General features: G+C 43.0%; 1 protein-coding gene across 2 annotated transcripts in view; it reads left to right on the top strand.

The window, feature by feature from the left end:
- LOC112222287 (metabotropic glutamate receptor 7) overlaps positions 1-24,901 on the top strand; it is a 120,682-nt gene that overhangs the window by 78,937 nt on the left and 16,844 nt on the right. For both annotated transcript variants that reach the window (XM_042304061.1, XM_024385041.2), the window contains one exon: positions 7,641-8,576. In XM_042304061.1, the coding sequence (XP_042159995.1) occupies positions 7,641-8,576 (936 nt within the window). The remainder of the gene's footprint in view (positions 1-7,640; positions 8,577-24,901) is intronic.

The raw sequence follows: 24,901 nt of genomic DNA, 5'->3' as shown, positions 1-24,901 counted from the left end.
AGAGAGAAACAACTCGCTATTAATCGTGCATTTGTCCTTAGCAATGTGACAGAGGATGTTTCTGATGAGGTTCTGCTGGAAACGCTGACTTATGTAAAGGCTTTTGGTAAAATTAGACTGCATGGTCGTTGTTCCTATTCAGCTGATAAAAAGCAGGATGTTTTGGTAGAGATATCAAACAATTTTAACGAAATAGCTGTGCCAAGTGTTGCTGGGATACCTGGAGAGTTGGGTCCCTGGCCTGTACATGTAGTTTCACAAGCCACATCTCCTGTTGAGAGAGAGGGTGAAGATTTTCAGGCGAAGCTATTATCCTTTCTAAGACATAAAGGGAAGACTGTAGCTGATGTTAAAGGCCTGGTAAGTCCCTCTGAACACTGAACTGGTTACTGCCATCAGTTCACTGGTAGAGAAATGCAATAATGTGCCATCTGAGACTCAGATTTACTGTAAGCTGCGTATGTTTTCAGGTGTGAAACCCAGTCCTAGTGGAGAGGAAAAGTATGACGCATGGGCTGAGCAAACCAACCATTTACCTGGAGGAATGGCAGTGCACCGACAATGCGAAAAAACAGAGAATAATAGAAAGTCTTAAAGGGCCTGCTGCTGACATTGTGAGGTTCTTCAAGACAGGGAACCCCCATGCTACAGCGCTCGAATACAAGGCTCTAGAAACAGCATTCGGTACCACCAAAAGTGCACCTGATCTCATGGTAATGTTCAGAAACACATTCCAAAGTGAAGGAGAGAAGCTTTCAGCTTACCTATTGAGACTTGACAAATTGCTGCATGCTGTTTATCGAAAAGGAGGCATTGAGCTGTCAGAGATTAATCGCATACGCATTGGCCAAGTAGTGAGAGGTGCATCCTCACATGACATGGTTGCACTTCGTATTCGCATGACCTATAAACTACTTGAACCACCAAGCTTTACTGAACTACTACAAGAAATAAGGGAGGAGGAGGACATGATTCAAGACAGGAACACAACGAAGACTGTTGCCACAGTTTGCGAAAAAGCTAATACCAAGATAGAAGTGCTGAGAAAATAAATAAAAGTTTTAAAAATGAAATGACGCAACTCATGTCTGCTAACGTCACAGCAGCTCAATCTGACACACAAAGGTCAGATGTGGCATTTAAAAGCAAAAAGAAGAGACTAAATCCATCACAAGAACAGACACAAGCTGACAGCAAACCCAGAGTGTTCTGTTATAGATGTGGAGAAGATGGCCATTTAAAGAGAAACTGTGAAGTTGAAGAGAACTTGAGGAAAGTCAACACACACCTAATCAAATAAAAGCGGACTATGGGAAACTACAGAGGGACCCAGTAAAGGAGCGGCCTGACGTCCCAGTGAAGATACGTTCCGCCAAGTGCCACAAGTATGAAGACATGAAAGACATGCTACCTACAGGTTTAGTTGGTCCAAGTTCTGTCGTTCCTGTACAGATTGAAGGTATCTACGCTAAAGCTTTACTAGATAGCGGGTCTCAGATTACTCTACTTTACAGATCATTTTATGACAAGTACTTGACGCATTTGCCATTGATTCCTATAGGAAACTTAGAGATGTGGGGCCTTAGCTCTGATCAGTGTCCATATGATGGCAATTTGACACTGAAGCTTGAGTTCTCAGGATCGGTTGTGGGTGTAGCAGAGACCATGGAAGCACTTGTGTTGGTATGTACAGATCCGGCCATGAAAGGTGATGTGCCTATTCTGGTCGGCACAAATACGTCTGTAGTGAAGAAACTTATGACTGCTTGCAAAGAAAAGGAAGGTGAAGGTTTCCTTAGCACACTACAAATTCATCCTGTTATCAAAGAGGCATATGAGAGGATGATAGAAAGCTCAACTGATGATGACGAGAAGAGAGGAAATGTCGGTTTCACACAACAAAAAAACCTGTCACCCTGCCACCTGGTGGGCAGGCGAGAGTTACTGGAATTCCAAAATTTCCTGGGATACCTTCTACTCAAACCATTCTGGTAGAGAGGTCTGAAGAACCCCGGTTTCCCTGAAGAACTACTAGTGAGGCCTGAAATCCAGACGGTTGCAGTTGTGTCGTCTAGAAGAATCACTCTTACTGTCAGGAATGTCTCGACAAAGGAGATCACCCTGAAACGAGGTACGCCTATGGCTCATCTGTTTCCTGTAGATGTGCTCCAGGTGTTCCATTGAAAAGTAAGCAGGATTCATCTGAGAGACTGATGTCTTCTTCATTCGACTTTGGAGATTCTTCAGTGCCTGAGGGATGGAAGAAGAGGTTATGTGAAAAGATGATGGAACGGAAAGAAGTGTTCTCAACACATGAGTTTGACGTGGGTTGTTCAAAGAGTACTCACCACACCATCAGAGTTACTGAAGACAAACCATTTAGGGAGAGATCTCGCCGCTTGTCCCCAGCTGATGTTGAAGATATGAGGAAGCAACTTAATAACTTGAATAGTTCAGGGATCATATCTGAGTCGAGAAGCCCCTGTGCATCTCCTATTGTGGTGATGAGGGAAAAGAATGGCACCATACGCAGGTGTGTTGATTACAGGACCCTCAACAAGTGCACTGTTCCAGTCCAGTACACAGTTCCACGTGTGGAGGATGCTCTTACATGTTTGAGTGGGAGCAAATGGTTCAGTGTGTTAGATCTCGGATACTATCAAATTCCGATGGGCGATACAGATAAAGAGAAGACAGCATTTATCTGTCCAGTTGGATTTGTCCAATTTGAGAGGATGCCACAGGGTGTGTCCGGAGCACCTGCAACATTTCAACATGTCATGGAAAAGACAGTTGGAGACATGAACCTACTCAAAGTTCTTCTTTAACTTGATGACTTAATTGTGTTTGAAAGGACGCTGGAGGAACATGAGCAGAGGTTACTCAAGGTGTTAGACCACTTGAAAAGTGAAGGCCTAAAACTGTTCCTTGACAAGTGTCAGTTTTGCCGCACATATGTCAACTATGTTGGACATATCATATCCCAGAATGGAGTGGCTACAGACCCGTCAAAGAGTGAAGCTGTCACCACGTGGCCAAGACCTGAAACTGTGACTGCTCTGCGTTCTTTTCTAGGATTCTGTGGATATTACAGAAGATTTGTCAAAGACTATTCTAAAGTGAGTTACCCCCTGAATAAGCTCTTATGCGGATATCTTCCCTCTGCCAAGAAAGTAAGAAAGTCCAAGGAAGAGGAGAAAGCCTACCTCAACCCCTCAGAACCATGTGGATCAAGGTGGGATGAGAAGTGTGAATTGGCATTCGAGACATTGAAGGAAAACCTCACAAAAGCTCCTTTGTTGGCCTTTTCTGATCCTCAGTTGCCATACGTTCTACATGTAGATGCTAGCCGCGAAGGGTTAGGTGGAGTACTTTACCAAGAGACAACTTTACCAACAGACAACCACCCATTGACATATGTCCTCACGTCCCCAAAATTGGATGCAACTGGTCATCGTTGGCTAGCTGCGTTATCTATCTTTGACTTTAGTCTCAAGTACAGGCAGAACATAGATGCCGATGCTTTATCTCGCCGCTCTCATCAGCAATCTGCAGTGGAACAAGATTGGAGAGACATTCCTGCATCTGGTGTCCGAGCCATGTGCCAGATGTCTAATGTTGTTAGAGTAACTCCTGGATCATCTAGTAGAGTGATTGATCAGTTGGGAGCCTCTATGCATGCTGTGCCTCAAGCATACTGTAACTTGAGCATGCTGAAGTCTCACATGTCCAGATTGAGCACTATGGAACTTTCTGCATCACAACAAGAAGACCCTTGCTTAGGAGAGATGTGGGTTGCTCTTAATAAACATGATATTACCAGGATGACAATGACCAAACATCCATTCATCTCTTTGCTCCTGAGAGAGTGGGAGAAGCTAAAGATGGAAGATGGAGTTACGCACAAGATCACACATCCGCCAAACAAAACTCATCGTGCTCAGCTACTACTTCCAGAGAAGTTCTGAACTATGGTCCTCAAGTCGCTGCATGATGACTCAGGTCATTTAGGATTTGACAAAACATATGGACTTGTCAGAGACCGGTTCTACTGGCCACGCATGAAGATGGAAGTAGAGGAGTACTTTAAGTCCTGTGCTCGTTGTGTACAGAGGAAAACACTTCCAAAGATAGTTGCTCCGCTTGGTCATATGCAAAGTGATGGACCTATGGACCTATGGACCTGTGTGTATGGATTTCCTGTCCATTGAGCCTGACTCATGTAACACAGAGAATGTCCTGGTCATTATGGATCATTACACGAGATACGCTCAAACTTTTCCTACGAAGGATCAGAAAGCATCCACTGTCGCCAAAGTATTGTGGGAGAGGCACTTCATCCATTATGGTCTACCGAAGAGGATGCATAGCGATCAAGGTAGAGATTTTGAAAGTAGACTCATTCGTGAGCTACTGAATATGCTTGGGTTGGAGAAGTCAAGGACAACACCATATCATCCTCAGGGAGATCTACAACCTGAGAGATTCAACCAAACCTTGTTGAACATGCTTGGAACTCTTGATCCTACACAAAATAACAAATTGAGTCAGTATATTGGGCATCTAGTGCACTCGTATAACTGTACTTGGAATGAAGCGACTGGCTACTCGCCCTATTTTTTTATGTTTGGACGTGAAGCTAGATTGCCCGTTGATATCTGTTTTCGAGTGATAGCTCTTCAGAGAGAACTTACCTCAAGTATGTATCTGATACGAAGATACAAATTTGCTTAGAGCACTGCTGGAAAGCAAAACCATGAAAACAAACAGCGATATGATAAGATGATTCGCTACACGCAACTTATGCCTGGAGGCAGAGTCCTTATATGGAATCTAGGACTGCATGGAAAACATAAGCTGGCAGATCACTGGGTTTCTACGCCATATGTGGTGGAAAGTCGGATGTCAAACTTACCCGTTTGAAGTCTGAAAGTGGAGATGGACCCATTAAGATTCTTCATCGGAATCACCTGCTACCACTGGGGCAGAAAGTGCGCCTAGAACCTGTGGTTAACATAGAACCAACTCCTAGTAGAAGGACCCTGCAAAGAATGAGGAAGAGAAAGGGATATTAAAAGTTTCTGGGAAACTGTACTCCTCGGAATGATGAGTAAGTTGAAGAGGTTAAGAATCCAGAAGATGAGAAGGATTTCGACACAGAAGATGAGGACATCGGAGTATGGTATGAAGTGCCTAAAACAAACTGTAGGAGCCGAGAAGTGGAAGAGATGTCGTAACCTTTTAGCTTGGACCTAGACATAGTCTGGAATCAAATGACTGGGGGACCTGAAAGAGCAGAACAAGTTGTAGAAGCAAAAGAGTCCAGTCAAGAAGCTGAGGTCGCAACTGGAGTTGAAGCAGATGATAATGAGGCATCTAACTCAATTGAAGAGATTCAAGAAGAGGAACAAGAAGTTCAAGGAGAAGTGAAACTTCGGAGGAAATAGAAGGACCAGGAATAAGAATATCTCAGAGAGTAAGGAAAGCTCCTGTACTACTTACCTATGATAAACCTGGAGTTCCAAGTATAGCCCCAGTTGTCAGATATTGTTCCACACTGTACAAGTAGATTGGATAAGGGAAACACAAATGTATCTGCTTTTCAATGATCTAACAAGGTTTGTCTCAGTTGTAGGTTGTAGACAGAGTTAAGAGTTGAAACGGTTACTTATTACATTTCACTTGTGTGTTTACAAGTCATGAGGACATGCCTAATTTTGGTGGGGGGAGAGTGTAATACCCTTGTTAGAACCAATTATTGAGTTTATTCTTGTTATAATTAATTTGTATTATATTTAAAAAGTGATTGAATTGCTCCCGAATTGTAATGTTGTTAATGCATTTCTTTTGAAGAAGTATTTCTTTAATGTATAAGTGAATAGGTTGGTTTACTTTTAAGTTTAAGTTTTGAACAATAAGGTCGCTTGTTAAGCTGTGGCTTAATGGGAGTTGACCTGGTTAACGGGAGAGCTGGGAAAAAAAGAGAGGGAGAGAGACATTGAAAACTACAGGATTTCAATGGCTTTCAATTCCAGAGACTGAGCTCTTGGGCCACGCTCTTTGGCCATGCACACCTGTGATGGGTTTGGCATCGAAATGAGAATGCATGAGCAGAAAAGAACCACATACGCACTGTAAAATATGGTGTTGGAACTTTGATGTTATGGGAGTTTTTTGCTTCCCTTGCCCTGGGGCCCTTTTTAACGTCCAAGGCATCATAAACTTTACCCAGTACCAGGATATTTTAGCCAAAAACCTGGTTGCCAGGAACCTGAAAATTGGCAACAAGTGAATCTTCCAGGAAGACAGTAACCCCAAGCACACATCAAATTCCACAAAGAAATGGTTAATTGGCCACAAAATCAACATTTTGCAATGGCCATCTCAGTCTACGGACATGAGATCCATTGAAAACCTTTGGTTTGAACGGAAGAGGGCAGTCCATAAGCACAGATTAAAGATATCAAGGATCTGGAAGGATTCTGGGTAAAACTTTATTTGGATAGTCCACATGTAGATGCTCTAAAAAATCTACTAACCCTAAACTTAAGCCTTACCCTAACCCTATCCCTAACCTTAACCCTTATCCTAAACTCTAACCCTTATCCCTAACCTTAACTTTAACCCTTACCCTTATTCTAAACCCAACCCTAACCTTAACCCTTATCCTAACCCTTATCCCTAACCTTAACTTTAACCCTTACCCTTATTCTAACCGTAACCCTTATCCTAACCCCAACCCTATCTCTAACCTTAACTTTAACCCTAACCCTTATTCTAAACCCAACCCTAACCTTAACCCTTATCCTAACCCTATCCCTAACTTTAACCCTTACCCTTATTCTAAACCCAACCCTAACCTTAACCCTTATACTAACCCTATCCCTAACTTTAACCCTTACCCTTATTCTAAACCTAACACTAACCTTAACCCTTATCCTAACCCTATCTCTAACTTTAACCCTTACCCTTATTCTAAACCTAACCCTAACCTTAAACCTTATCCTATCCCTATCCCTAACCTTAACTTTAACCCTTACCCTTATTCTAAACCTAACTCTAACCTTAGCATGCAGTTGCTTATCAAAAGATAGTCTGTTGATAGTATGACCAACTACAGGTCGACTATCCGGACTATCTAAATGAAGTGTGACCGGATTCTGTATGGAAGAATGGTCTACGATCCCTCCTAATATGTTTTCCAACTCCTAAAACATTTTACAAAAAGGCTCAGTGCCGTAATCATTGCAGGGCGAGGCGTTGAAAGGTATTGAAAACAGGGGTGTCAATAATATTTACCTCTACCTTTGTGAGAAATATTTGTATTCCTTGTTAAACAAGCATTAGTTTAAAATAATATAATTTCCCAATTTATTTGAGTATACAATGTAGCTCAGTATTTGAATTATTTATTTTATACAGTCATCATTGCTCATCTTTATCAAGGGTGTTCATAATTTCGGACCTCACTGTATCTCATCCTGTATCTCATCCTGCATCCAAGCCCATTTGCCTGTCAGGTAGATGCAAACGACTTCATCCCTATCGACTAACCCTCTTATCTGAAGTGCTACCTCCACGGCCTGTGGTCTCCCCCCTCTCTCTCTCTCTCTCTCTCTCTCTCTCTCTCTCTCTCTCAGCTGGAGGAGCTGCAGTGGCCAGAGGGGGAGCAGGCGGTCCCTATTTCCATGTGCAGTCTGCCCTGTAAGACAGGTGAGAGGAAGAAGAGGGTGAAGGGCATGCCATGCTGCTGGCACTGTGAGCTGTGTGATGGTTACCAGTACCAGTATGATGAGACCTCATGCCGCCTTTGCTCTTATGACATGAGGCCCAACCCCAACCGGACGGAGTGCCAACCTATCCCCATTGTCAAGCTGGAGTGGCACTCCCCCTGGGCCGTCATTCCCGTGTTCCTCGCCATGCTGGGTATCATCGCCACTATCTTTGTCATGGCAACGTTCATACACCACAACGACACACCCATCGTACGTGCGTCAGGCCGCGAGCTGAGTTACGTGCTGCTGACGGGCATCTTCCTGTGTTACATTATCACCTTCCTGATGATTGCCAAGCCCGATGTGGGCGTGTGCTCCTTCCGGAGGATCTTCCTGGGCCTGGGGATGTGTATCAGCTATGCCGCGCTGCTCACCAAGACCAACCGGATCTACCGGATCTTTGAACAGGGGAAGCAGACAGTGACAGCCCCGCGCTTCATCAGCCCCACCTCCCAGATCGCCATCACCTCCTCCCTCATCTGTCTGCAGCTGCTGGGCGTGCTCGTCTGGTTCGCCGTGGACCCCCCGAACACCATCATCGACTACGACGAGCAGAAGACCATGAACCCCAACCTAGCGCGTGGGGTGCTGAAGTGTGACATCACGGACCTGCAGATGATCTGTTCGCTGGGCTACAGCATCCTGCTGATGGTCACATGTACCATCTACGCTATCAAGACCCGCGACGTGCCAGAAGACTTCAACGAGGCCAAGCCCATCGGCTTCACCATGTACACCACTTGTATAGTCTGGCTGGCCTTCATCCCCATCTTCTTTGGCACAGCCCAGTCTGCAGAGAAGGTGAGTCATCTCTCTCTCTCTCTCTCCCCCCCTCTCTCTCCCCCTCTCTCTCCCTTCTCTCTCTCCCCCTCTCTCTCCCTTCTCTCTCTCCCTCCATCTCTCTTTTAATCCCTCCCTCTCTCTCCCTCTCCCTGCACTGCTTCTGCTTCCAGCCTGTGTTTTATCTCATGCAAACTTACACACTGACATAGGCACACACTGACATAGACACACACTGACATAGACACACACTGACATAGACACACACTGACAAAGACACACACTTAGAGACACAAAAACAGATACACACAGAGGCTTACACACACACACACACACACACACAAAACCAAACACACAGGGTCTGTATGCTAAAGACTCATTTTCTTTTGATTTCAAATTCATATGGCTCAGATGTGCATAATAAAACACACAAGGACTGCAGGAGACATAAATAGGCATTAGAAAGGGGGGTGCTGTGAGATGTAGCAGCTCCTTATGTCATTATCTTAGCTTTCACGCCTGGAGCTCAACACTAGCTATTATGCCTCATCCTGTGGAGGAAGACTAGGAGGAGGAGAAGGAGGGGGAGAAGGATGAGGTGGAGAAGGAGGAGGTGGAGGAAGAAGTCTAGGAGGTGGAGGAGAAGGAGGATGAAGAGGAAGAGTAGGAGGTGGGGGATGAGGAGGAGGATAAGGAGGATAAGGAGGAAGAGAACGAGGAGGTGGAGGAGTAAGAGAAGGAGGAGATGGAGGAGGAGGAAGCGGTGGAGGAAGACTAGGAGGCAGTAGTGGTGCATGGGTAAATCACTGTGGAGGAAGACTAGGAGGCAGTAGTGGTACATGGGTAAATCACTGTGGAGGAAGACTAGGAGGCAGTAGCGGTGCATGGGTAAATCACTGTGGAGGAAGACTAGGAGGCAGTAGTGGTGCATGGGTAAATCACTGTGGAGGAAGACTAGGAGGCAGTAGTGGTGCATGGGTAAATCACTGTGGAGGAAGACTAGGAGGCAGTAGTAGTGCATGGGTAAATCACTGTGGAGGAAGACTAGGAGGCTGTAGTGGTGCATGGGTAAATCACTGTGGAGGAAGACTAGGAGGCAGTAGTGGTGCATGGGTAAATCACTGTGGAGGAAGACTAGGGGGCAGTAGTGGTACATGGGTAAATCACTGTGGAGGAAGACTAGGAGGCAGTAGTAGTGCATGGGTAAATCACTGTGGAGGAAGACTAGGAGGCTGTAGCGGTGCATGGGTAAATCACTGTGGAGGAAGACTAGGAGGCAGTAGTGGTGCATGGGTAAATCACTGTGGAGGAAGACTAGGGGCAGTAGTGGTACATGGGTAAATCACTGTGGAGGAAGACTAGGAGGCAGTAGAGGTGCATGGGTAAATCACTTTGGAGGAAGACTAGGAGGCAGTAGTGGTACATGGGTAAATCACTGTGGAAGAAGACTAGGAGGCAGTAGTGGTGCATGGGTAAATCACTGTGGAGGAAGACTAGGAGGCAGTAGTGGTACATGGGTAAATCACTGTGGAGGAAGACTAGGAGGCAGTAGAGGTGCATGGGTAAATCACTTTGGAGGAAGACTAGGAGGCAGTAGTGGTACATGGGTAAATCACTGTGGAAGAAGACTAGGAGGCAGTAGTGGTACATAGGTAAAACTGTGGAGGAAGACTAGGAGGCAGTTGTGGTACATGGGTAAATCACTGTGGAAGCCAAGCTAGTAAAAAAGCCATATTACAACCTATGTTGTGATAATTACGTTGTTTGCTCTATAACCCACTTGTTCATATGCCACTGTGATATACAATAAGGCTGTGACAACAAAAAGACAACAGTCACACAGTGGCGGAATATATTTAACTACACATACGTTTGTTTCATCACAAAACCGCAGAGCAGCATCTGTCCAGTGAAGTCCACAATGAAAATATTGCATGTAACCAACAGTTACATGACCTGCAGCATAGTCAAGCAAGTTCATGTTTTCTACAGTTTACTAATCAACTACTAATTTATAACCACAGAGTTACCGCAAGTTAGACCAAAGACAACAGACGCACTACCTCCGCTATTCTAGCACCATTTATACATCATCAAATCAAAAAGGCTCTACATGCTTAGTTTATTACACTGAAAACAAACTTAAAAATAGCAAAACTATTTAGTCCAATCAATGTTGCTAAATACTGTATCATGTGGGTGTCCATGGTACTGATTTCTGTGCGTGTGCAAGTAAAAAAAAGCTAATTGCCTCACCCAACATGTAGACTCGTTGAACACCAATGCCATGGGCCTCTCTTTCATGTTGGCAAAACGGTTTATGGCTGTGTCATACAGTACACTTTTTGTTTTTGTTGTCATGGGCTACCTAGCTTAAATGCTTGCTAGCCTAACTTCCTCGCATGGGCAACAATGAACCAGCTAAGTTAGCTAGCTAGTTAACTTCAGCCTACTATGCTACATCTAGGCTACAATTGAACTTCAATTGTCTCAGGCCAGTGGCACAATATATTAATTTATGGTTAGATCAGAATCGCAGTCATAAGCCCCATATTCATCCATGGCTTAGGAAAGGGAAGATTTAGCAAGCTAGCTACTGCAGGACATCAGCACAAGCAGACCAGAAACAGAAGTTTATCTGAAAAGGAAGTTTTGTTTAGGATGTAATTTGATTGGTGTGAAGCCAAATCTAAACTGGCCTCCCTTGGGGTGCATTTTGCTGCACCAGGACAAACCACTGCTGAGATCAGCTCAATGCTGATTGGCTAATTATTTTATGTTTTTTATCAAGTGAGGCTAAATGCTTTTCGGCATCAATCAAGCAAATGCCACAGTGGCTTACATTTTGTACTTTTTTGGAGCATCAGATACGTGGGCTACACATAATGACACAGGGGTGCTGTTTGCTCTCGCTCAAATGATTTCTCTGGTGAGATTCAGACTCTTGGGATGTGATGTAAAATTATAAAAACACAGAGAGAGAAGAAAGAGAAATTATTATTCTTAATATAAAAATACATATACACTACTGGTCAAAAGTTTTAGAACACCTACTCATTCAAGGGTTTTTCTTTATCTATACTATTTTCTACTTTGTAGAATAATAGTGAAGACATAAAAAATAGGAAATAACATATATGGAATCATGTAGTAACCAAAAAAGTATTAAACAAATCTAAATATATTTTATATTTGAGATTCTTCAAATAGCCAGCTTTGCCTTGATGACAGCTTTGCACACTCTTGGCATTCTCTCAACCAAATTCACCTGGAATGCTTTTCCAGCAGTCTTAAAGGTGTTCCCACATATTCTGAGCACTTGGTGGCTGCTTTTCCTTCACTCTGCAGTCTGACTCATCCCAAACCATCTCAATTTGGTTGAGGTCGGGGGATTGTGTAGGCCAGGTCTTCTGATGCAGCACGCCATCACTCTCCTTCTTGGTCAAATTGCACTTACACAGCCTGGAAGTGTGTTGGGTCATTGTCCTGTTGAACAACAAAAGATAGTCTCACTAAGCCCAAACCAGATGGGATGGCATATGACTGCTGAATGCTGTGGTAGCCATGCTGGTTAAGGGTGTCTTGAATTTTAAATAAATCACAGACAGCAAAGCACCCCCACACCATCACACCTTCTCCTCCATGCTTTACGGTGGGAACCACACATGCGATCATCCGTTCACCCACATCACGTCTCACAAAGACACAGTGGTTGGAAACAAAAATCTCAAATGTGGACAAATTTCCACTGGTCTAATGTCCATTGCTTGTATTTCTTGGACCAAGCAAGTCTCTTCGTCTTATTGGTGTCCTTTAGTAGTGGTTTCTTTGCAGCAATTCGACTATGAAGGCCTGATTCACACAGTCTCCTCTGAACAGTTGATGTGTCTGTTACTTGAAGCATTTATTTGGGCTGCAATTTCTGAGGCTTGTAACTCTAATGAACTTATCCTCCGCAGCAGAGGTAACTCTGGGTCTTCCTTTCCTGTGGCGGTCCTCATGAGAGCCTGTTTCATCATAGCGCTTGATGGTTTTTGCGACTGCACTTGAAGAAACGTTAAAGGTTCTTGAAATTCCCTGTATTGACTGACCTTCATGTCTTAAAGAAAAGATGCACTGTCGTTTCTCTTTGCTTATTTGAGCTGTTCTTGCCATAATATGGACTCGGTCTTTTACCAAATAGGGCTATCTTTTGTATACCCCACCTACCTTGTCACAACACAACTGATTGGCTCAAACGCATTAAGAAGGAAAGAAAATCCTCAAATTAACATTTAACAAGGCACACCTGTTAATTTAAATCCATTCCAGGTGACTATCTCATGAAGCTGGTTGAGAGAATGCCAAGAGTGTGCAAAGCTGTCGTCAAGGCAAATGGTGGCTACTTTGAATAATCTCAAATCTAAAATATATTTAGATTTTTTTAAACACTTTTTGGTTACTACATGATTCCTTATGTGTTATTTCATAATGTTAATGTCTTCACAATTATTCTACAATATAGAAAATATAAAAAATAAAGAAAAACCCTTGAATGAGTAGGTGTTCTAAAACTTTTGACCGGCAGTGTATATTGATCAAATATTTTGAAGAGGAAGACTAGGAGGAGGAGGAGGAGGTGGAAGAGAGGGAGGAGGAGGTGGAAAAGGGGGATAGATAATCTGAGTCAAGACATTCCATTCCTCGACAAGGTGCACTCTAGAAATGCACTTGACATCAGCAGCTACTGGAGTTGATTGAGAACGTGACATCCTGACCCCCTGTGCTAGTCATTGCTTATCTGAATAGTATTGGACAGAATACAGGTGCATTTATCTGCTCTATTCTTGAGTTGTGTGTGGTGTTTGGCAGGCCTTGTGTACATGTAGCTGAGTAGAAGTTTTCCACTGACAGACTATCAAGGTCGACAGGAAGGTTTTACACTAACCTTTTGAGTGCCGCCCCGTTCAATATCCTTTCTGCTAGGTTACAGAAAGGGATAGATCACAAACTGATTTTCCTCATCTCAATTTGACACTGATTTCATAGATGAATTACACTCTCAGTTAGCCATTAGGAGTTCATTGTGTAAAGCAAGCCCTTAATGTGTCCATCCTCCTTATGCGGTTAACTCATACAGAACACTGGCTATCATCTTACACACACGTAAGCCACAAAAAAACCTACGCCACTCCTGTGGCCTTTAGCAGATAAGGAGGAGTGGTGTTCACAGGGAGCCCTCCATTAACTCCTAGTGTGTGTGTGTGTGTGTGTGTGTGTGTGTGTGTGTGTGTGTGTGTGTGTGTGTGTGTGTGTGTGTGTGTGTGTGTGTGTGTGTTGTATGCTTTGCTCCCAGGGACTGATTGCTGTATTTGACCAGACTCCTTATCTCCAAAATACCTTGCACTTGTTGATTGTGACTGAAAAGCCCCAGAGACGTTTGGTTTTGATTTATCTGGGCCATTCAGGAACTCCCATTATCTAAAGATGTGTGGTGATACGATGCCATGCAATTCCTAATGTTAAGCATGAGATCCTGTTATTGTATCCCGCTTTGATCACATCGGCCAAAGCTCTGTAGCCGTATTGACTGAATGCTCTGCAGCTCTCCACACCTGTGCCTCCACACACCCAAACCCATGCTGTGTGAAGCGATGCACACACAGCAACAAAATATCAAGCAGCGCTCTTTCCCCCCTCTACACCTGCACTTGCTCAGTCAGCCACTCAGCAGACAGCACACAGATAATGACCATGAGAATAACCAGCTTGGGATAAAGCCAGAGAAATAGATGTCGTACTCTGGTTAGAAAAGCAAAGTCAACATACTTCTTGAATTGTGTATTTCAGAGTGGTGGAAATCCAGCTAAATTCTGGAATGTGGTCAAATCTCTGAAAAATAAATTCCACCCTTCCCATCGCCCAGCAGGTTCTGACATCCTCTGGTCCCATAACAGACAAACATTACATTTGTCTGTTATATTTGAAATAATGGTTTCTGAAAATACCTCAAGTTCCACTAGAGGGAGTCCTTTATTCACGTCTAAACCTTTTTTATCTTCTGAATTTGAACCATTTCATTTGAATTGTGTATTAAGTGCCTTGCAAAAAATTTATGTAAAAAAATCCACAGTAGCTGATTTGCTTATCCCTTTCTACTGCAGGTTTCTGCCCCCCTTCCTAGGCCGTCATTGAAAATAAGAATTTGTTCTTAACTGACTTGCCTAGTTAAATAAAGGTCAAATAAAAAAACAAAAAATTGTAGAACCTTTGACACACATTTTCAATATAACAATTACTTCTGGTGCTATCCCTAAGATCTGAAAGGCGGTGCATGTCCTTCCCCTTTACAAAGGTGGAGATCCTTCTGACCTAGGTAACTACTTCCCCATTTCTAATCTTGCCTTGCAAAAATATTAGAATCTCAGCGAATAACTTATTTAAAACTTAATGTGTACTAGTCTGGTTTTAGACCTGGACATATCAACATTTCACCAGCTATACTTGTCTTAAATGATATATTTTATTTATTCATTTCACCTTTATTTAATCAGGTAGGCCAGTTGAGAACAAGTTCTCATTTACAACTGCGACTTGGCCAAGATAAAGCAAAGCAGTGCGACAAAACAACAACACAGAGTTACACATAAACAAACGTACAGTCAATACAATAAAACAATCTATGTACAGTGTGTGCAAATGTAGAAGAGTAGGGAGGTGAGGTAATAAATAGGCCATAGAGGCAAAATAATTACAATATAGCATTAACACGAGTGATAGATGTGCAGATGATGATGCGCAAGTAGAGAATAGAGATACTGGGGTGCAAAACAGCAAGAGGATAAATAACAATATGGGGATATTAAATTAGATCATAGGAATTACTGTGCTGCCATATTTATAGATCTATCCAAGGCCTTTGATACTGTTCATTCAAAGGTTCTCTGAAATGGGCCTCAACTAGGCATCTTGTAAATGGTTTGGGAACTAACTATCTGTCAGACAGGACACAATTTGTGCTTTCTGATGGAGTCAAGTCAAGTTACCTATCCTCTTTACTATTTAAACAGTACCAGTCAAAAATTTGGACATTCAAGGGTTTTTCTTTATTTTTAATATTTACTATATTGTAGAATAACAGTGACATCAAAACTATGAAATAACACATATGGAATCATGTAGTAACCAAAAAAGTGTTAAATAAATCTAAATATATTTTATATTTGAGATTCTTCAAATAGGCACCATTTGCGTTGATGACAACTTTGCACACTCTTGGCATTCTCTCAACCAGCTTCATGAGGTAGTCACCTGGAATGCATTTCAATTAACAGTTGTGCATTGTCAAAAGTTAATTTGGGGAATTTCTTTCCTTCTTAATGTGTTTGAGCCAATCAGTTGTGTTGTGACAAGGTAGGGATGGTATACAGAAGATAGCCCTATTTGGTAAAAGATCAAGTCCATACTATGGCGAGAACAGCTCAAATAAGCAAAGAGAAATGACAGTCCATCTTTACTTTAAGACATGAAGGTCGGTCAATGCGGAACATTTCAAGAACTTTTATCGTTTCTTCGAGTGCAGTCGCAAAAACCATCAAGTGCTATGATGAAACAGGCTCTCATGAAGACCGCCACAGGAAAGGAAGACCCAGAGTTCCCTCTGCTACAGAAGATAAGAATTAACTGCACCTCAGATAGCAGTCCAAATAAATGCTTCACAGAGTTCAAGTAACAGACACATCTCAACATCAACTTTTCAGAGGAGACTGTATGAATCAGGCCTTCATGGTTGAATTGCTGCAAAGAAACCATTACTAAAGGACACCAATAAGAAGAAGAGAAGTGCTTGGGCCAAGAAACACAAGCAATGGACATTAGACCGGTGGAAATCTGTCCTTTGCTCTGATGAGTCACAAATGTGAGGTTTTTGCATTCAACCGGCGTGTCTTTGTGACGCAAAGTAGGTGAACGGATGATCTCCACATGTGTGGTTCCCACCATGAACCATGGAGGAGGAGGTGTGATGGTGTGGGGGTGTTTTGCTGGTGACACTGTCTGTGATATATGTAGAAATCCTCGATTTTCCATCCCATCTGGTTTGCACTTAGTGGGAATATAATTTATTTTTCAACAGGACAATGACCCAACACACCTCCAGGCTGTGTAAAGCCTATTTGACCAAGAAGGAGAGTGAAGGAGTGCTGCATCAGATGACCTGGCCTCCACAATCCCCTGATCTCAACCCAATTGAGATGTATTGTTACGCCTGCTCCCACTCTCCCTCCCTGATGCTTGAGGGCGCCAGTCTGCCCTACATTACGCACTCCTGCCACCATCATTACGCACACCTGCTTCCCTCATCACGTGCATCAGCGATGCATTGCACTCACCTAGACTCAATCACCGTGATATTACCTCCCCTATATCTGTCTGTTCCCCAGCTCAGCTCCCCATTTCTGCATTGATTGTCATATGTCTCTGTTTTACCCGGTTCTGACGCTGTTCCTGTCCTGTTCCATGTCTGTGTAAATTAAATGTTCACTCTCCATACCTGCTTCTCATCTCCAGCGTCAGTTCTTACAGGTTTGGGATGAGTTGGACCGCAGAGTGAAGGAAAAGCAGCCAAGCGCTCAGCATATCAGGGAACTCCTTCAAGACTGTTGGAAAAGTATTCCACATGAAGCTGGTTGAGAGAATGCCAAGAGGGAGCAAAGCTGTCATCAATGCAAAGGGTGGCTACTTTGAATAATATCAAATATATTTTGATTTGATTAACACTTTTTTTGGTTACTATGTGATCCCACGTGTATTATTTCATAGTTTTGAAGCCTTCACTATTATTCTACAATGTAGAAGATATAAACAACATATAGAAAAACCCTTGAGTAGAATGAGTAGGTGTGAACAAACCTTTGACTGGTCCTATATATAAATAATATTGGTCTATCTGCAAAACCTGCAACATTCATCTGTATGCAGATGACACTGTTATGTATGCTTTTCACCCTAAGACTGACCAGGCTATGTTGGAACTGTAATCCGATTGTGTCGCCTTGCAGAAACTCTTTGTTGATTTAATATGTGTACTTAATGCAGCAAAAAATTAAATGGATGATGTTTTCTGATTCTCATAGAAATACTATAGATGTCTTACGCCAGTGGTCACCAACCTGTCAATCTTCAAGACATTCTTTGTCAATCACCAAACATCTCTGTAGAAAAGCCATCAATAAAGGCTTGCACTTTTGTAACTACGTTTCTTGTTGCGCTGTTGGCGTTCGCTGCAATTGATTCAGAAGCCCACTGAGTAGGTAAAGTGTTCCCATGTTGAACCATTTTATTCATGTGAAAAGACAAACTACCCAGCCAGAGAGAGACTGTCAAAAAAATACAGCAAAGAGCTGGTGTTTTTATGAGTGAGTTCATGTCTAAGTTTGAATTCAGCACTGTCAACACAGATACAAAACATAAAATGTTCTTCTCCCTACTTCAACTCGCTCTGCAGCTGCAGTGAATGAGTAGCCAAGTGTATCGATAGCCATCCATTTTTATTTTTATTAGCAGCTTGTCGTGTCTGTTACTATCGAAGAATATTTCACTTTTTCTGGTCATAGGAAGAACATGAATTTGTGCATGAGGCAGATGCAGTGTGACTCGAGTTTCGCCATCAGGTGGAAGACAGTTTCCCTTCTCTCTGATCAGTCTCACTGGAGGAAAGGAAGGAGAGAGCAGGGACAATGACAGATGGACCTTCTGCTGCTCTGTCCCTCCCTCCCCTGAGACTAATGCCATGTTCAAAACAACTGGGAACTCAGAAATATCCAACTTTCGACTTCAGTGCGTTCAAGACAACTGGGAACTCTGAAAAAAACGACATCCGACTGGTTGAAAAGTAGTTTTGATCAGTCATCCAACCCGAAATTCCAAGTTGGAAATTCTAGCACCTTTCTAGAACTCTGACTTTCCGACATGGAGATCACTGATGTCATGATTTCTTTCCCCGTGTCCCCAGTTGTCTTGAAAGCACTATGACCAAATGTATGCTCAGCTGTGCCTCGCAAGTGCTACACCAGCAAATATATTTTGTTATCAAAATGTTGTTATCAGAGTTTTCAAATGTAATCTGATCTCAGAAGAACAATATTGTCAGGCCAAGCATAGCTATGTTGTGATAATGTATTAGACCTACTATAATCTAAGCGATAGAGCTTGGCATGCTTTTTTACCGTGAAAGTGATCTTGACTCAGAAAATGTTGGTGACCACTGGGTTAATCATTTATGCATTGGATGGTTCTTTCATTGAGCAGGTTCCTGCCTATAAATATCTGGGCTTTTGGATTGACAATAATCTGACATTTAAAAAACATACGGATGAGCTAGTTAATTAGCTGAGGTTTAAAGTAGGCTTATTTTATATAACTAGATTTCCTGACAGTTCTTGACTAAGAGTAGTCACTGCTGCATTCCGATAAATGGAGTCACCACAAACCTTTGGATGCCGTCTATCGTAGAGGCGCACGTTTTATCACAGGTGACAGTTTTAATATGCATCACTGCATCCTGTATCAAAATGTCGGCAGGTCCTCATTAAAACCCTGTAGATTACTCCATTATTCCCTTTCTGTTTACAAAGTTCTACTACACAAGCGTCCGACCTACCTTACTTTAAAAATATGAGACACCAAACCCGTTCACAGGGATGGTTAACTCTCGGGGGTTCCACTAGTACGTTCAGATCTAGATAAATCCCCCCATTTTTGGAATAGCCTACAAAACTCCCTGCATCTCGACTTTCTGGTGCCTCTAGGGCAGTTTGGGGACTTTAATGTTGAGTGAGTTTCATAACAAGTTCAACTGTTTGGATTGAATGTAAACTATTTATTTGTGGTGTTTGAAGCTGTAGTGTTGATTCTGTCATTTGTAGTTTATCTTAATTTATTGATCATTTTGAATATGTTATATTGTTGTCCTCGGTACACCATTGTAAATGAGACCCTGGTCTCAATGTCCCCTGAATAAATTAAAGTTAAATACAAATAAATAACCAGCTTCCAAATGCAATTTGTTTAATGTTCCACTGCCATCCACTCAGTAGGAATGGGGAATGATCCAACCGAACATAACTGTTGGAATGAAACTACATATAAGGGATTGTGGGAAATTCTGTAGTAAGCATGTGTAACTGTGTTTTATTCAAGCAAACCTGCAAATAACATTGGTCAATTAATTGTTGCCATATTGTCTGTTTTTTAAATTTTTTATTACAAAAATGTCTAACATTCTGGAGGGATCAGGTATCAGTGTACATACAGCCTATAGGGAGGAGGTCAGAGACCTGGCCGTGTGGTGCCAGGACAACAACCTCTCCCTCAACGTGAACAAGACAAAGGAGATGATTGTGGACTACAGGAAAAAGAGGACCGAGCACGCCCCCATTCTCATCGACGGTGCTGCAGTGGAGCAGGTTGAGAGCTTCAAGTTCCTTGGTGTCCACATCACCAACAAACTAACATGGTCCAAGCACACCAAGTTTACCCATTTCATTTGAATGTCTCAAGTTAGAATCTCTGAGTAATCTCTAACTCTATATCATTCATTCAATTTTGACCGAGTGAAAACCATCTTTGTAAAGAACTCCTGACACCAAACAAACTTTCCCCTAAAACCATATAAACTTCCACAAGGGTTAACCTCCCTCGGAAAAGGAAACTTGTGTTAAATCAAACTTCTTTACCTCAACACGTCTTAACAAGCCGTTCAACTCTTGTAAAATGGCACTTGTGCATATGTGAATTTTTTAAAGTCAGGGAAAAGCTGCCGAGTTAGATTACGTGGTTAAGACGAGAAGCATTGAAGCATATCCTCCAACTTTAGGGGCAGAAAAACAACATTACCTACAATACGGTTGTCTTTTAGCAAATTACTTCATTTGACAAGAATTAGACTTGACATTTTCTTTGTCAAGGCGCTTTGCCTTCCTGAATAGATACTGTAATTTAGATGCTTACTGTCTCTGCCTGAGTTTTCATATCTAGAACCTTGAACAGCATTCAATGCACACCAACATTTTACAATCAACAGAAGGAGAACTGTGGGAAGCAGGGGCATTAAATTAAGCTCTAGCCTTATTATAGTGGTTAGAGATTGAGAGTATGTTCTTAAAGGAGGGATATGTTTTTTAACAAGATAATGCCAGGCCAAGAAGGCAACCTTAAAGGATACATTGAGCTGAGCACATGACGATAACAACTATATTGTAAGTAGCCTAAAGTGCATGGGTGGCAAGATAGTGGTTAGAGCGTTAGTTCAGTAACCGAAACGGTTGCTGGTTTGAACACCCTAGCCGAGAAGATGAAAAATCTGTTGAGGTACTCTTGAGCAAGGCACTTAACCCTAATTTGTTCCAGGGGTGCCATATTACTAATACTGACCCTGTGAAACAACACATTTCACTGCACCTATCCGGTGTGTGACATTCTTATTTTGTTGTTGTTGCATCAAGTCAGTATATCCAAGTGCTACAGCACTTCACAATGATATAAATAGACTTAGCCGTTGAGTATACTACAGTTTTTGGCGTATTAAACAAACAGCTATATTACAATCACATTTATGGCAGTCTAGATCTTCTGACTGTATTTTTTAACAAGGCTGATTTTTCTAACAAGGCTGATGTTTGATCACCTCCTGTGATATCCCAAAACGTCATCTCTGTAACATTGTCCATGCATTTACACCATGTGAAAGACAGCCAGTCAGACAGTCTATGATTGACCCATTCATGAGCAGAGAGCAAGGGTCCCCAGAGCAGTAGCATACACTTCCTCCTGATCTGACTGAAAAAGTAGGCTACCCCAAAACAACAAGACTTGCAGGTAGATGAGAGGACAATGCAAATCCCCCAGATCCATTATTGAAGGTGTTTTCCAACAGGGCAGGAGAGCATCCTAATGGTAACTCTACTGAATGGTGTCTTTATCTCTGTGTGCATTTATGATCCCCAATTTATACCAGACTAAATTGCCTGTGCTGTACATCCCGTGGGTATAATTATCTAAAAACCTTCCCCAGATTCTTGTCTGTGCAGATAGAAGGCTGTTGACGGTTTGCTTCCCTGTTATCTGTATGTTGGCATTTGACGATGCTTGTCATTGAGATGTTAAAATTCAGACTTAGTCGTTTGATTCTTGATGATTATCTTAATAAATCATTACTGCAGCTATAAATAGAGAGTTGCCAAGCAGTTGGGAAATTGGCTTCATGTATTTATTTATGTTAAAGTAATAGGAATTCATTATACATGCTCTGTGACAAGCTTAGCATTCCTGTGATGTGTGAGAGGGATGTGAATTTGGCTCAAGCTCCCACTGAAGCACTCTAAAGAAGCCTGTCTGTGTAACAGGAGCTTGGGCAGCTAACTACCAATAACGGTGCGTGTTAGTGTATTTGTATGCGCATGTGCATACGTATGTGTGTGTGTGCGTGTATGCCTCTTACACTTCTTGTGGGCTACTGTAGAGAAATCAGGTCTCTTACATAGTCAATGAATCTATGATAGGGTCAGCAATGCAGTAGTCTCATTACAAGCTTATTTTAGCAGTGTTTTAATAGCTCGCACCAAACTCTGTGTGGTGATGGTGATGGTGTTGCTATGGATACCAGACAAGGAAACATAGCTAGCGGTGGAGATCCTCTGGTGATGAGCAATTATAATGCATGGAACACTGCAGGGTTTGATCAATATACCCAATCACACACGCTGTAAATTGACAGCAACGCAATCGGGAAAATACGTGCAACAATTCCATTGTCTTCTGTTTCTAATGGTGTGGAACAGAAGGCATTGATACTGTATGAGCACCATGATATTCATACAGTTATTAATGCATGGTGAGACAGATCTCTCGCTCTGATGTCGCTCCGCAGAGAAAGAGAAAGAAGGAGTGGAGAGAGATATGATGTTGATAATGTTGGTATTTGAATGAGTTGCAGAGATCAGATGAAGAAGCCATGACTGGCATGCAAATGTCTCTGTGTAGAATGTGTGCAAGGCGTTACCATGGCTGGTGCCATTTGCTGAGGAAAACACTATGCAAATGGTGACATTTCCTCTCATATAGATTAAGTCAGTTTTACTGCCATACAGATATTTACTACTGTATCTCCCTCACTACAGGGTGTCAGAAAATAAGTGGCATTTCAATATTTTAAGTACCATAGCTCAGTTTTAAGTAGATTTTTCATGGACTGCTCTTCAAACACAGATATACGCCCTCTTGCGTGTTTCAGCCTAATCTGAGACTCTTGAAGGAAACAAGTGCCTCTTGTGGGTATGTGAACTACATAGCTGCTTGAATGATGATTTCCTTCTAAGAATACGGAACAAACTCAAATTATAGCCTGATTAAAGGTTATGCAAGCTCAGAGTGTTTGAAAATTCAAGTATGAATGGTGTTATGGTGTCCGTCTTGTTGAGCTTAAGCGTAATCTTCTTAAATGTACAGTTAAATACCTCAGTCAGGCCGAGGACAGTCCAATGACTAATCTAAAGGTGCTGAGAGTTCAGCGAGATAAAGAGTCATATTTGCTCATTCACATTTTCTAGGTCAAGGTTCACCAAGGAGTGAGATGAGAGAAGTCATAACCCCATTTAACATCCACATGCGTGATGCTACAGCATCCATTTTGCGCCAGAAAGCTCAATATACCTCAGCTATTGCAGTGGAGAGGAGATGAGTGAGTCATGCCACACTGAAGAAACTGCTAGTTACTGCTGATACATACAGTACACTATGGAGTGTAGGCAAGTGTCTATTATACAGTGAGCTCCAAAGGTTTTGGGACAGTGACACATTTGATGTTGTTTTGGCTTTGTACTCCAGCACTTTGGATTTGAAATAATACTATGGCTTGATTAAGGATAGTCCTTAATGAATCGTGAATAATGATAAGTGAGAAAGTTACAGAAGCACAAATATCATACCTCCAAGACATTCTTTGAGGACAATACAGTGCCACTGACACGGCCTGCAACGGAATCATGCGGTCTCTCCTTCACTGCAGCCGAAGTGAGTAAGACATTTAAACGTGTTAACCCTCGCAAGGCTGCAGGCCCAGACGGCATCCCCAGCCGCGCCCTCAGAGCATGCGCAGACCAGCTGGCCGGTGTGTTTACGGACATATTCAACCAATCCCTATACCAGTCTGCTGTTCCCACATGCTTCAAGAGGGCCACCATTGTCCCTGTTCCCAAGAAAGCTAAGGTAACTGAGCTAAACGACTACCGCCCCGTAGCACTCACATCCGTCATCATGAAGTGCTTTGAGAGACTAGTCAAGGACCATATCACCTCCACCCTACCTGACACCCTTGACCCACTCCAATTTGCTTACCGCCCAAATAGGTCCACAGACGATGCAATCTCAACCACACTGCACACTGCCCTAACCCATCTGGACAAGAGGAATACCTATGTGAGAATGCTGTTCATCGACTACAGCTCGGCATTCAACACCATAGTACCCTCCAAGCTCGTCATCAAGCTCGAGACCCTGGGTTACCCGCCCTGTGCAACTGGGTACTGGACTTCCTGACGGGCCGCCCCCAGGTGGTGAGGGTAGGCAACAACATCTCCTCCCCGCTGATCCTCAACACTGGGGCCCCACAAGGGTGCGTTCTGAGCCCCCTCCTGTACTCCCTGTTCACCCACGACTGCGTGGCCATGCACGCCTCCAACTCAATCATCAAGTTTGCGGACGACACAACAGTGGTAGGCTTGATTACCAACAACGACGAGACGGCCTACAGGGAGGAGGTGAGGGCCCTCGGAGTGTGGTGTCAGGAAAATAACCTCACACTCAACGTCAACAAAACTAAGGAGATGATTGTGGACTTCAGGAAACAGCAGAGGGAACACCCCCCATCCACATCGATGGAACAGTAGTGGAGAGGGTAGCAAGTTTTAAGTTCCTCGGCATACACATCACAGACAAACTGAATTGGTCCACTCACACAGACAGCATCGTGAGGAAGGCGCAGCAGCGCCTCTTCAACCTCAGGAGGCTGAAGAAATTCGGCTTGTCACCAAAAGCACTCACAAACTTCTACAGATGCACAATCGAGAGCATCCTGGCGGGCTGTATCACCGCCTGGTATGGCAACTGCACCGCCCTCAACCGTAAGGCTCTCCAGAGGGTAGTGAGGTCTGCACAACGCATCACCGGGGGCAAACTACCTGCCCTCCAGGACACCTACACCACCCGATGCTACAGGAAGGCCATAAAGATCATCAAGGACATCAACCACCCGAGCCACTGCCTGTTCACCCCGCTGTCATCCAGAAGGCGAGGTCAGTACAGGTGCATCA

Source organism: Oncorhynchus tshawytscha, linkage group LG22 (genome assembly GCF_018296145.1).
Source record: "Oncorhynchus tshawytscha isolate Ot180627B linkage group LG22, Otsh_v2.0, whole genome shotgun sequence".
Lineage (NCBI taxonomy): Eukaryota > Metazoa > Chordata > Actinopteri > Salmoniformes > Salmonidae > Oncorhynchus > Oncorhynchus tshawytscha.
Note: the sequence above shows the minus strand (reverse complement) of the source record. Positions and strands in the feature narration are given on the sequence as shown.